This window comes from Poromitra crassiceps (genome assembly GCF_964638095.1).
Source record: "Poromitra crassiceps genome assembly, chromosome: 9".
Classification (NCBI taxonomy): domain Eukaryota; kingdom Metazoa; phylum Chordata; class Actinopteri; order Beryciformes; family Melamphaidae; genus Poromitra; species Poromitra crassiceps.
This window is the reverse complement of record NC_139630.1, coordinates 45,643,388-45,657,612: the sequence shown is the minus strand read 5'-3', so window position 1 is coordinate 45,657,612 and position 14,225 is coordinate 45,643,388. Positions and strand designations below refer to the sequence as shown.

The following is a 14,225-nucleotide window of genomic DNA, read 5'->3' as shown; positions in this document are numbered from 1 at the left end:
AATGTGGTTCCTCCAATATGCATGCACAATCACGCAGCATTTTCAAAATAGCCTATGTGAAAAGAGACTTGTAAGTAGTAGGGGAGTAGGATTTGCAGTATAGCGTTCTTTTCAGCTTCTCTCAGATTTATTCATGGCCTGCTGGGTAAGAAATTCAGTATCTTCCGGGACGGCACGGTGGCTTAGTGGTTAGCACTGCTGCCTCACAGCAAGAAGGTCCCGGGTTCGAACTCTGGCCCGTCCCATGTCCTTTCTGTATGGAGTTTGCATGTTCTCCCCGTGTTTGTGTGGGTTTCCTCCAGGCTTAATACTCAGTGCCCCTGACCAAGGCACTGGCAATCGAACTGGAGCTGGTCCCCGGGCGCTTCCCTGCAGCTGCCAACTGCTCCTAGTTCTAGGAAGGTCCCTAGTAGAGGAGGGGTCAAATGCAGATGATGAATTTCCCAACGCGGACAATAAAGGATAACTTAACTTATCTTTTGTCGCTTCTAAAAGCAACAGCTGACTGTAGCTACGTGGCTATTGAATTTATTATTGCTCCTCAAAATCTAAAATCATATTAAGAAGACAGCTCAAGATGGGAAGTCAATCTGTCCCAGTCTGTCATAATACAATCTCAGAACCCATCATCTATCAGATGATGACGATTAGAGTCTGGGGGCGACGGCCAATATTTTATGGTTTCCGGTGTAGCCAGTGGTCATCTGTCACATGGCAGAAACTTTATTTGATATCTTTGTTTGATTTGTTATCTCCGTCAGGCGAGAATCGCCGGGAAGAGATCATGTTTTTGGCTGTGTGTGTGCGTGCGTCTGTGTGTTCGCGATATCTGAGGAACGCCTTGATGAAATTTCATCAAATTTGCCTCAAACGTCGACTTGGACTCAAGGATGAACTGATTAGATTTTGGTGGTCAAAGTTCAAGGTCACTGTGACCTCTCGAACGCCATCTTCAAGCTCGGTAACACCATATCTCAGTAACACCTTGACCAGATTTCTCCACATTTGGCTCAAACGTCAAAGTCTGGACAGACATGCATGTCGACTGCTCACTTGTTGGCGGAGGCATATATCCGTGGTGTGGTCGTTCTAGTTTTAATTTATAAACGAAATCCATTCCGCTTTTTTCCCCAACGACTTTACAAGTCAACGGCGAGTGGCTTCAGTTTCCCCCCTGCCCAGGGCCCTATGCGACATCTTACAGTGGGGCCCCCAAACCACTCTCATCATAATATCCCTGAATGTACATGAATGACGAGGCATAGGTCATCATGAATAAACCTTCTAATTAATTAATTACGCACAATATTAACAATAACTATGAATGAATGAATGAATTACTATTTTATTTTCGTGTCAGGGCAATTGACCATCCCACATGCGATTATCAGACACATCAACATTCAGTAACTAACAAAACATTCCGATGTGTCACCCAACCCACAACACATAATACAGCCTACATAAACAAAGAGCATACATGTACTGTATATACACATGTATCACTATCTATGGGTCAGCGTGGGGGAAAACGCGGGCCTGGCAGAGATCTGCACTCCAACGAGTGCACTTTTCTAGGTTGGGTTTGTTTTTGCATGCATTTTTATTATTTGTGCTTTAATTATTTTTGGCGTATTTGGCTTGACTGGTTTGTTGGATTGTTTGTCTTTTGGTTATGAACTGTTTTTGTATTTGTAGTTTGTGTAGTGTTTTTCTGCTGTGTGAAGCCCCACTGAACTAATGCTAGTGATGACTTGTTTGTGTACATCACTTTAAATATTAAATATTAACATGTTCAAAGTTGTCAAGTGTCTGTGTAAAGTTATCCAGTATGTGAGTGCAAGCTGGAAATGGCATTGTCCTGATTGGATGACTCACTCATGACACGACTTGACTTGCCAGAAACAAAATGCCTTGGGACTTACTTGAGACTTGGACCGAAGTGACTTGGGACTTACTTGGGACTTGGACCAAAGTGACTTGGGACTTACTTGAGACTTGGACCAAAGTGACTTGGTCCCATGTCTGGCTCTTTCCAAAGACCTGAACTCAACTCCTTCTGTGGACTAATTTCGAGGATTTTTAGCCTTTGTGAGCCCCCGTGACACATCTGGACCAAGACTTCCTCTTCTGTGCGCCAGTCATTGTTTACAGATGTTGCCTGTTGCTGCCGCGCTAGTGAGTGTTTTTCTTTGGCTGCTAGTTCAGTGAGTTTTGGTCGTGGAGTGATCAGACAAATACCATGGATTCTGTCAGACAAATACCATGGATTCTGTGGATTCTCCCAGCTTTCATTTGACATCTTGTTGGACTCTTCCCGGTGCAAACAAACAGAAAAAAACCCGACCATTACTGCAACCACACTGACAGTACTTTTGCGGTGGCGGTGCCCTTGGAAACGGGTAACATCTGTATACAGTCTGCTTAGCAACTTGAGACACAAGAATGGAGTTGGAGTTGAGATGACGTCCCATACTGTATGCATTGCAGATATCTGTTTGTAGAGATTAGCCGAAATGGACCATCATCTTGGCCTAAAATGCCTAGAAAGTATTGATGTTGTGCATTATTGTGTAGATTCTGTGTCTCGTGTCTGTAGTTGCTAATCGGACTGTAAACCACGACTGGAGTGTGGAAGAGGAAGTCCTGGATGTCTGCTGACGGCTGGCTACACCCAAACCCCCCCCAGAGTCTAATCATCATCAGACCGATAGACGACGGGTTCCGAGATTGGTCATACTTGTGTGTGCGTGTGTGTGTGTGTGTGGGTGTGTGTGTGTGGGTGGGTGTGTGTGTGGGTGGGTGGCTGGGTGTGTGTGTGGGTGTGTGTGTGGGTGGGTGGCTGGGTGTGTGTGTGGGTGGGTGGATGGATGGGTGAATTGCGGTGGGTGGCTGGGTCACATCAAACCAATGGAGCTAGCATGTCATTTCCAGTGGGGGCGACTCCCATTGTGCTGTCAACTTTCTGGCTGTCTGGCCTATTACATTAGCCAAAGCACACACAATCACACCAGCTCCTCTCAACTCTTCCCCTCTCCTCTCCTCTCTCCTCTGCTCTCCTCTCCTTTCAACATTGTCGCAGCGCAGGAGGGCTGCCTCTAAGAGCATGATTTGAAGCAAGCCTTCCTCAATACTCACACATCCCTCCCCCTGTGTCCTTGGTTCACAGAGACACATTCCAGACAGCCATCTATAGATGTCAGTGGGGTGCCATATAGTCTGCTTTCTGTCTTTCACTTGGCCGCTCCGCTCCTCCTCTCCCTCTTTCTCCCCTCTTCTTTCAGCTGGCTGGAGATGAAGGTGAATCACCACATGCTAACCTGATCGCTGCCTCGCACCGGAGCCAACGCAGCCGGAGGGCCCTCGAATATCGATCGGCTCCTGTGAGTGCCGTGCGGTTTTGACGTCAATGCGTTCGTTTGCAGCGCGCGTGCGTTGCAACGTGTTTACTTGGCCTGTGCGCTTGGAATCCACAGGCGGCTGATCTGGCCTGCAGGACAGATTTACACACTGTGTTACAATAGATTTGCCCTCCAGAACCAAAGGGATGACATTATAAATGCATAATTAAAAGGGAGCCATGGCAACAAACAAATCCGACAAAAGGCCACGAATGATGCTCCTACATGTATTAATAATAGAGCAAACGGGTAAACATTCACGCTGACACTTCAATTAGCACAATCATACAGTAAGCAATTGACAAGCCATGTTCCTTCCCCTATCCAAAGCTATCACCGCCCATTATCTAATTAGCACAATTGAGTTTGTGTGAGGTTAAAGGTCTCGCACACTACACCCACATAATGATGTACAGCATGGCATAATACCGGAGCAAATGAGACATCTATTCATTCCGCTGCATAAAACACAGACAGTACAGAACATATATCTCAGGGGTGAGATCAGACTATCAAGCAGTAAGTGTGAATATGATGTTCATATTGTAGGAGCTGTTCCAGCTGGGTTGAGAACAAGTCCGTCTGCTTTGACAGATCCATGGTAAAGAAGGGAGGGAAAAAAGAACAAGAGTGTGTACTGTCATCCCCGCAGCTCGCGGCGGTTTGAAGCTATCATTAATTCACACCGACATGCTTTATTAATGCGAACCCACACTACTTATACTACACATTTTGCTCCCGTAGTTTGTTTTCTTGTTTGTAGTTCTTACAGATGGTGACCTGTGATAGATAGACACGGGCCATCTGGGTATTTGCCAACATAACTTGCTGTGCTGACAGTTGCTTTTTTATTGTTCTGCCTCTTAGCGTTAGAAAGCTATTGATTATATTGATTCCTACCGTCTTAGAGTGTGTTTGACAGTGGAGGCAGCCAAATATGTAACGAGCCAAATGTATAATCTACATACTTCCTGAATCCTGGCAGGCTTATGAAAATACATGTTTAGATCCCCCGAGGTAAAAAAAAAAAAAGTGGTTTGCATATAAAAGCTGCCTCTTCATGCATATCCATAGTTCCGGGGCAAATTTTGCATTTCAACACACTGATACTGCGTGGCTCGGCTTCAACTCCTGGCTTCCCACTATGCTGCCGGGACATACAGTACTCTGTACTCTGCTGTCATGTCTGCCATCACAAAACAGTCAAGTCGTAAACAGGGTGCACCACAACTGAGAGTGGAGTGAGAGTGCACTGCTCTGAGGCAAGCTAATCTATCTTTACTCTATCTACTGGCCACAACACTCACAGCCTTTACTCTCTCTTATTTACAGACTCCTGTCTCTCCCTCCTCTCTGTTTTTCTTACACCTCTGAGTGGCTTTAACTCCCCCCCCCCCCCCCCCCCCCTCCTTCCCTCAGCAGGATTGTGAGATGGAGAACCTCCACGTGTGTTAAAAGCAGTAGAAAATGTCTCCGGGCAGCAAGGCGAGCTTGTGGGCCTCTTCTGAAGGGACGTTTTACAGAACAACCGCAAATATAAGCCCCTCACCCAGCCGGACCGGTACCTTGGGAAACGCCTGATTGAAAATGACAAAGAGAGACGGGCTGTGAATAGTGATCTAGCCTGACCCACAAATCATGTGTTGGACAAGGCGGGGGAAGAACAGTGGCCAACAGGCGCTCTTCAGGATTGCCTCTGATGTGCTACTGTGGCTTATGGACAGTTGTGCAGGAACTGGTTAGGGATGCGTTACGTACGGCATGCCACCAAGCAAACAACGACATTGTCAATCATCTAAAGCCCGATGCCATGCAAATGACCCCTCTGCGGTTTAGCTAATAAACCTCGAAAAACAGAGTAAATGCTAAGCGCAGAAAGATGACTTCTTATCTCCTAATTTCACACCTCACAGACGTTTCCCATTTCAGGAAAGTGTCGCCGTGAATTAATCACCATCGAACGAGCCTTTTGTAACTGAGGCATGGCAGCGAGGCCTTCAAAGTCTGTTAGCATGTTTTAGAAATCCATCTCGATAGTTCCCTGCTTCAAGCCCATGTGTGGCGCTGCATGCTAATGTACAAGGCAGATCTTCTCTTTGTTCTTGAAACCCACGGTGGGTATTTTTAAACCTTTGAAATAATTTGCAAGCGGAAGGGAGATAGTTCTGTATTTCTATAAGCTATGGCGGATGCCGAGTGACACAGGAATATTTTAAGCAGCTTTGGGCCTATTTAAATGTGTTTGCTGTGAACGCACTGGCAGCGGGCCAGCCAGGGCACCGGGTGTTATCCATAATTCCTGCACATCCCAAACTAAACTCCGGCACGCTGATAATTCTGACTGGCGGAAAGCAAAGGCAAATAGTCAATTAACTACACACTCCCCTTGAATTGGTTCCCCCTTTGCGTCGCACTGCCGGCCCAGAACACAGTGTTTCATGTTAGCGAAACAATAAAGGACCTTTATCCTGGCTGCACCACATTGTGGACGTAGTTGGATAAACAGAGGACTGAGAAATGATTTGACTTTCCTCTTTCAAAATGAAAAGCCATAAGTGTTCCCAGGCACAGATGTACTGCAGCGGAAACATATAAACGTCAACAACAGGAAATAAACAAAACAAGAGCATCTCGGAGTCAACAATGCTTGGAGCGGGGGTTGACAGCCCAGGGACACGCTGCATGTGGCTGCCAATGTTGTTTGAAGATGGCGTTGGTAATGCTATAAGTCCCAGGCTCCACAGTCGCAGACCCCCTGTGGTCATCAGAATTAAAACACCGTCGTCGTGGAGTTGTCGAGTTTGTCCTTCAGGGAATTTATGAATAAGAAAGTTGTCTGTGTGTGAAACTTAATCAAGTGTAATAGAACGGCAGATGTTGTGACTATAGGGTATTCTGTGTAGTAGCTATTTGCTATGAGGACGGCTGAATTAGATTATACACATACCCTAATATGTCAGTGTAGAGTCTGTGGAGGCATGTGAATGCTATGTGGCATACATTCATGTTTCTGTTTAGCTGCCATAGACGGTAAAGCAACCTCAAATTCCAACATGCCAACAACATCAGGGAGACAACTGCACTTCCCCAACAGCCGCGTCCTTCACTGAAGCATCGTACTGAAGGTCAGATGTTTCTGCAGTCTCTCTTGACAGACACACCCATGTCGGCCATATGAACACCTATAGGACTGGCAGGCGCAACTTTTTAATATTGCACCGTAGTTTAACAAACTGTAGTTTAGCTTGCAAATCTAATTCCAAGCTGGCTTTCCTGCCACACAGCGAGGCTGGTGCAATTCAGTTCAGTTCAGGTTGCTTTAACATTTTGCATATTTTAGTTTAACCTGCACACTGGAAAGGGAGCAAGTTGAAGGGAACAGAGTGAGTCGAGGGGGAAGGATTTGGCAATGTCTGAGTGACAAAAAAAAAATCAATTTTGCTCTGCGTCCCCAAGACCTCAAGCAGTATCAGCAGCCAGAAAGTTTCATTAAGTGTGACAAATGTGAACTGGATGTAAAAAAAGAAGAAGGGGGGGATCTAAAAAGAGAATAATTATGCCACAAATAGTTGAATATGCGTCTAAAGTAGTGTGTTGTTTACACCTTTGAAAGCCTACAGTGGGTCCATTTCATTACCCAAGTAAATCGACCACATGGGCAGGATTTATAAATTAGCCACAACACAAATAGACTACAATCCTGACATAAGCTCAGTATATTCGCCTGCAGCCGGTGGCCGGCCCACCTTGTCTCCCTGACACTTGTCGCTCAGTGTGGCGAGAGCAGTGCTGGGAATACAAAGGGCTGCATAGCGTCAGCGTTACAGTGTGTAACAGTGTGTAAGGTCTCGGCCTGACAGCAGAACAGCGCTTGTACAAGACGAGCCGGCGGTCCGGGGAGAGCGCAGCTCGGGGCGGGACGGGCACGGGCGTCCCAGGGGAGCTGACCTCCTCATTTAGCTGGCCTCCTGCAGGAGCAGCTGGGCCCATCTGCTGAGCCAGCACATCCTGCAGGACGGGAAACGCACTGGAGTCACAGCAATGGCTCAAATTTCTCTCCATGCTTTTTTTCCGTTTCTTTTTTTTTTTTTTTAGGACAGGTACATCGGCCCATTTTGTATTTCTCTTCTCTCTCTCTGGCAATTTTCCTCTCTGGAAAGCATCGCCTATACACAGATTATCTTCAGAAAGAAATGCCTATCTCTATCTCTCTTAAAAAAAAAAGTTCCTTTATGAGCAAACACACAAATAAGCATAACCCTACATTTAAAAAGAATGAATTACACCAAATGGAGTCATACGGTGTGTAATGTCTTGCAACAGAAAGATGTGAAGAGGATGGTACTTCACCAGCAGGGATAAAATATGATGGAAAAAAAGATATAGCTATAAATCATGAGCATAGAGGACACAGAATATCCCAGTCCTTAAAACAAACTCGGGGATCTATTTGTCATGCCCCCCTCCACACACACACACACACACACACACACACACACACACACACACACACACACACACACACACACACACACACACACACACACACACACACACACACACACACACACACACACACACACACACACACACACACACACACACACACACACACATAAAGAGAGAAGTGGTGGAAATAAAATAGCAACAGGCGCAAGGCTGCACTGCCAAGCAGCCGGGTCGCTGCCGTGGTCCTGAACAGCACTTGCGCTCCAGCCGTAAACGACGGGGAAATCAAAGATCTCACTGCCATGACTCACCTCCTGTCTCGCTTTGGTGAGAGATAGGAGGCGTCTCTGGTGTGCTGCTGATGCCAGATGCGTTGCAGATCCTGCGGCTCTGGGCGACATATTGGTCTAGGCAATGTGACACTGGCTTAAAGTGAGTCCGAATCTTAGATTTTTTTGGTCATACTGTGGAGAGCAATAGTCAATGGATAATTGCCAGAATGTGGAAGCCATAAAGCAAAATAGGAGGATCAGAATCAGAGGAGAATAATGTGGGACCAGTTCAAAGTTTCACATCCACCTAATGGCCTATCACCATGTCATTCTCGCGGGAATATAGTCATTACGAGCGGGATTGGAAGTTTTTGTGTCACATCATATCAGACGCAGCAGGAACCGTAGGGATTACTGAATTGACGCCGCGGCATCTCTGTCAGACAGTGTGAGAGACAGACGGGAAATCGGTGATCGCGGGTGCACGGTGCGGGAGGCTACAGGCAGCGGAAGACAAGCACATCCCGTTGCCATAGCGCCGCGTGTGAACACGGCCTGACTCACAAACAGGACCCTCTCGGAGGGGTTGTGTGTGTGTGTGTGTGTGTGTGTGTGTGTGTGTGTGTGTGTGTGTGTGTGTGTGTGTGTGTGTGTGTGTGTGTGTGTGTGTGTGGGGTGGGGGGGGGGGGGAGAGGTGTTGTCAACATTGGATGACATCCGCTAACTGTCACGAGGGGCTCCCCTGTCACTCCGCATCAGCACATATGCAACAGGGTGGAAAAAAGATATATGAATATATATATGAATCTAAGAGATAGGCAATCCACGAGATGATAATGAGGCTAAAACCAAAACACAATAGGAAAACGTGTTCATGAAATAGGCCAGGCTATATGTTGTAGGCTAATGGGCCTATTATAGACTGTCTATAGCCTAAACAGCATGGTTGCTGAGCGACGAATATCGAGAGTTTTTTTTTAATAGGCCTAGTCCATATTTAACTATGTGGTTACAGGTGTGTGTTTATGGGGTGTTACAGCGGCTTCGAACGTGACTCAGCCAGACAGACAGGACTGCATGGCGCTATCAATGTTACAAATTGAGATAACGGTATCAAATGAGTTGAAAACCACGGGAAATGCCAATCGATAGCGGTTCAGCGGGATGAAAGCTGAAAAGTACTGTCAAGCGTATTGATTGGCCCAGGCAATGTGACTGATCCGACTGATTGATCCGCACTCCGGGGGCAATGTTTACATGTAAACACGTACTGCAGAGGACATGAGGTGTCAGCAGTTTAAAAAGCCATATGGAGATATCAAGAGAGAATATGTTCCTCTTCCTGATGAATCCCTGTGAGCCAAAGATAAGGCAGATACCCAGCTCTGTGCAGCTTCATTATGATATGAGGCGTTTGCGTTTGGTGACCGTGTTCGAGAAGCACAAAGATACGTGGATCCGTTTCAAATAGAAAATATTTGTCCAAATTCTCTATGCATTCCCAACTTGCAGAAGGCAGCCCGTTATAGTTTCATTTGCTGCCATTTAGTCTTGAGCTGTTGCACAGAACTGTTTTCTTGGTAGGCTACACGGCTAATAGCCTATACAGCTTATTTCAAATAAAAGTTATCACTGTTTTCAAGCTTCGTGGAAACCAATGATCCTTGATGAATACAAAAAAATCATTTCAGCATAATGTGACGAGACATAAGCTAGCTACACACAGCTATAGACCATTCCCCATCAGGTTTCAGTGGTCAGAGTGCAGGTAAATTGTTTTCCAACTCTACTCATCGACATAAAACAGATGATGGGACGAAAAGGTCTCAACACACCACATTGCCTATAAATGTCATTTCAATGGACAGCAATCACCGGGCAGTTTGTGTGAATCCGTACCGTATCGCACTATAAACAACAAGTATCTTTCTTACCAAATCTTAAAACGTGCGGCATCCCGCGAGAGTATCCAAGAAACAGCAGCAGAAGCGGGATCAGCCTGAGGTTGAACCTGAAAACGAGACTGCTTATCATCAGCTGGTGGGAGGTAATCTTCATGTTGTTTGTAAAAAATGCACAGTGGTTTAATCCCCCCGGTGCGCGGGTTCGATTCCCCCGGAATTCGTCTACGGTCGCTGGGCAAGACAGGGTGACGGCGGCCCTGGATGCGCAAGATCACGGCATGGTCACTCGCGCTTTCCCTAAATCCATTAGCAGTCCCGGCATGATTCCTTCCCCTTCTCCTCCTTCACTGCGCCAAGAAGCAACAATCCTCCGGGTCGAGGCACGGCGGGACGTCCATGTCGAGGGGTCCAGATCCTGCGGGGAGGGGGGAGACCGTGCATAGGGCTATGGGTGAGCTGTTGGAGACCGGAGGTTGGAGAGGGGCTGGAGAGCGCCGAGCACAGGATAACAGCAGCGATACGCAGCCCCCTATGAGGCGCTATGGGATGCCTGCGCTCCCATTATACTGCACTGCTGCACAGGCTCTGACGTCGAGCCAAGGTTAGTGTTGTGAACGCGCACCAGAGAGAGAGAGGGAGAGGAGGGAGGGAGGAAGGGGGGCGCGAGAGAGAAAGGGGGGTGAGAGAGGGTGTGTGTGTGTGTGTGTGTGTGTGCGCGTGCGTGCGTGCGTGTGTGTGTGTGTGTGCGTGTGCGTGTGTGTGTGTGTGTGTGTGTGTGAGAGAGTGAGTGTGAAACTTAATCTCGCCCTTTAAGGTGTTGTTTCTCCGTTTCTCCGTGGCTCCATGCAATTTATCATTATAACTTGGCGTCAACAAGTTCGCCCGCGTTTTAAGACGTGCAGGTAAATAGCCTATCCATTAAGTGCAGCATTGCAATGCATCCTGATGCTGTAACTTGAGGGTGACATCTTACCTGGAGTCCTTCCAAATGACCACAAGATCCGGGTCCATTCATAAAAGAAAGGTGGCTATGTCGTGGAAAGTTTATTAATAGGCTACTGCATATAGGCTGCAGTTTGAATGGGGTCACACTGAAGATAGTTTCCCCTTTAACTGTAGGGCCAAAAGGAAGCTTGTTTTTTTTGTCTTCATTTGTGATCCATCAGATGTTATTACCTAAACTGAAGTGGCATAATAGGCAAATTGCTCTCGCAAATTTGTTTTATTAGTTACTAGGCATGCACAATTCCTAGGCTGGTCCACCTCGCGTGCACACCTGCTCTTATGACATCACTGATGATGTCACAATGCCTATGACATCATCAGTGATGTCACAACGCCTATGGCATCATCAGTCGGACAAAAATTGAAACAGAGAACAGACAGACAGAGATTGCCCATTTGCTCCCTTTTATAGTATAAGCATCTCGTGCGCTACACCCGCTCGATGCCTAGGCTCGCCCATAGCTTAGCTGCTGCGTGGCCTCACCTGCCCTATAGTGTTGCTCACTAAATGTTATTGCATCAGTGATGTCACAGTGCCTCCTTGTGTGTGTGTGTGTGCCCCATTATGATATCACTGATGACATCATCAGTGTGTGTGTGTGTGTGTGCCCCCCTAGTATGACATCACTGATCAGTCTTGTCACAATGCCTCCTTGTGTGTGTGACATCACTGACCAGTCTTGTTACAATGCCTCCTTGTGTGTGTGTGTGTGTGTGTGTGTGTGTGTGTGTGTGTGTGTGTGTGTGTGTGTGTGTGTGCGTGCGTGCCCTTATGACATCACTTTTGACATCATCACTGATGACATCACATCATTAGCTAATTAGCCTAATTTAAAAATCCGGCTCTGTCAGGTGCCCTTTACACCCCCTGAAAGTTTCAGCCCGATCGCACTTAAAACGGCACAGAACGGCACAGAACTTGAAACAAACATCGCCCACATACTCAATTTTATATAGATAGATCGATAGATTTCATTATGTGCATTAGCTCCATTCAGCAGTGCAGGTTTTACAGCACCATGGACAGAGACAGAAAACGGCAGTTTGTTGTGTCTCTATCCAGGGTTCTGCACAGAGACACAGAAAACGACTAGCAGTTTGCTGGGGATTTGTGAAGCTTATTGGCATCTTGTAGGTCCATGAAGAAATAATTCAGTCAGGACTGTGTGTACTCTTGGCCAACTGCAATACACAGAGAGATGTTATCATATCGCTGCACTGATTCTTCTCCCATAGAGTCTACTTTTGTGTTTTTGCCATTCACAACTTCCCCTTCTCAAATCTCCTTTACAGAATTTCCAAGCGACAACCTCCTCAACAAGTTCCACCACCCTCATTCCAGAAATGTGGGAGGAGTGGGATGAAAGGAATTGAAATTGGCAGAACAGCAAATCTGTAATATCGACAGAAGCCGCTGAAAGGCACGAATATTAACCTATGCAAATAACTCCACTTTAGACTTGAAAGCCTTCCAGCAACAGACTACATTCTCTCGGCTCCAGTGTGAACCATCCTCCGATGCGAAAGTGTGTGCGACTCTCACACACGGAGGAGACCCAGTGCAGTGCTGAATAGATTTCACAGGGAAAGTCAAGATATGCAATATCTCTCACACCTATCGCGCTTCTATCTGATTACAGCGAGTTCAATCGAGGTTCGGCGTTCACCCCCACTCCAGCTCTACACGGGCCAGTGCATCAGCTGCTATAGGTGCAGCGCTGGGCCCCGCTACGAGAGAGGGTGGAGGGCTCGTTTCATCTCAGCAGAGATGTGAAAGAGCTCTTTGATCGCCACCAGCAGCACCCAAATGCTGGATGAACAGGATCACTGTGTATCACTCATGTGTGAATGGTCGGCCTGTATGTGGGGGGCGCAGAACTGCCCCTAAAGAAAAATCACTCTAATATCCCATAATATTCCTATAATGCCTATAATGTTTTGTGGGGCTACTTAAATATTTATGGAGTTTTTTCTTCTTCATCTCCTCTGGTACCGTTATAATATCCCTGTAGTTTTCTTGTTATTATTTGTATTGAATCCTCATAGGCTACAGGATTGCCACAGTTGTTTAAGGGTTGCGGGTAGGTAGAGTTAATATATCATAGCCTACACCTAGGCTACCATCGCTTTTCTGAGAGCTATACTTTTTTGTTGTTTATAGCATACCAGATCTGTCAAATCCCTTTCACAAATGAAAGCAGGCCAGTGAAGCTCGCCTGCATCGAGCTAAAGGAAAGAAATAGGCTAGGTGGTGTGAACATTGACACTCAATGAGATTCGGGTTGCGTGGGTCTTGCTCTGGGCTGTGAGGATATCAAAGCGAATGGCACTCATCATGCTACCATCTGGGCCATTAGCATAATTATGGAGAAATTCAGGGTTTCTATAAGTCAGCAGAGCCTAGCGCACAGCATGAAAGGAATGCTTCTGAGCCCGGGAGGAGAGTCGTTTCTGCTGTCACAACGCCCTCTGGCCACCAGCTGAGGTACTACATCCTGCGTTTGCTAGTGAAGGGTGAACCCTGCTGCATTTTTATTGGCAGAATCATTTTTATGCTGACACAAATCATCATTACCTAAATCAAAATAGTTGCCTACAAACTGATATATGAGGATCGGGTAGGAATAAAAAATAATGTTTTTTTTTCTTTTTCTGAAAGTATGATTGATTGATTGATTGATTGCTTGATTGAATTTTGTGTGTGGTTGTTTTGATCATCATGCGTTTTTAGTTTTCCACTCTACATCACTGGTTACAAGCCATCCTAGACATTGTCGATGAGACGGTGCTGCGGCTCTACACTAGTTACTGTTAACGTTCACTGCGGGGGTTGAATCCCTGATCCTGAACACGCGTCTATGACGAGACACTGACTGTGTCTATAACACTGGATTGACTAGAGCAGTGGTTCTCAACGTGGGGTCCGGGGACCACCAGGGGTCCTTGAGGGGGTTCTAGGAGTAACACATGACTTTTAATCCGTTTCTCTGTTACCTCTACCTACAATATAAACAGTCGTAGAATTCTGGACAAAATCATATCTGAACAATAGAAGTATATTCAGATTTAGGTCAGATAGACAAAATTGCATTAAAGTAAAGGCCCCTCCAGCCAGTCTTTCTACCTGTGTAACAGGTGTTCACACACGAGCGCACATCATCATTTACGCCAAAGAACTTAGATTGATAAGAACT

The 14,225-nt window shown here is 46.3% G+C and overlaps 2 protein-coding genes across 3 annotated transcripts in view; both read right to left on the bottom strand.

The window, feature by feature from the left end:
* Positions 1-10,180, bottom strand: part of LOC310782097 (glutamate receptor ionotropic, kainate 2) — a gene marked incomplete at both ends in the record, with an annotated part of 89,338 nt that extends 79,158 nt beyond the window's left edge. For both annotated transcript variants that reach the window (XM_083642776.1, XM_083642777.1), the window contains one exon: positions 10,057-10,180. In XM_083642776.1, coding sequence (XP_083498902.1) covers positions 10,057-10,180 — 124 coding nt within the window. The remainder of the gene's footprint in view (positions 1-10,056) is intronic.
* Positions 10,181-10,370: 190 nt separating this feature from the next.
* The window catches only part of LOC310782340 (uncharacterized protein), a gene marked incomplete at its 3' end in the record, with an annotated part of 20,884 nt that continues 17,029 nt past the window's right edge, over positions 10,371-14,225 (bottom strand). Inside the window, exon 9 of the mRNA XM_083643006.1 lies at positions 10,371-10,482. Within this exon, the coding sequence (XP_083499132.1) occupies positions 10,371-10,482 (112 nt within the window). The remainder of the gene's footprint in view (positions 10,483-14,225) is intronic.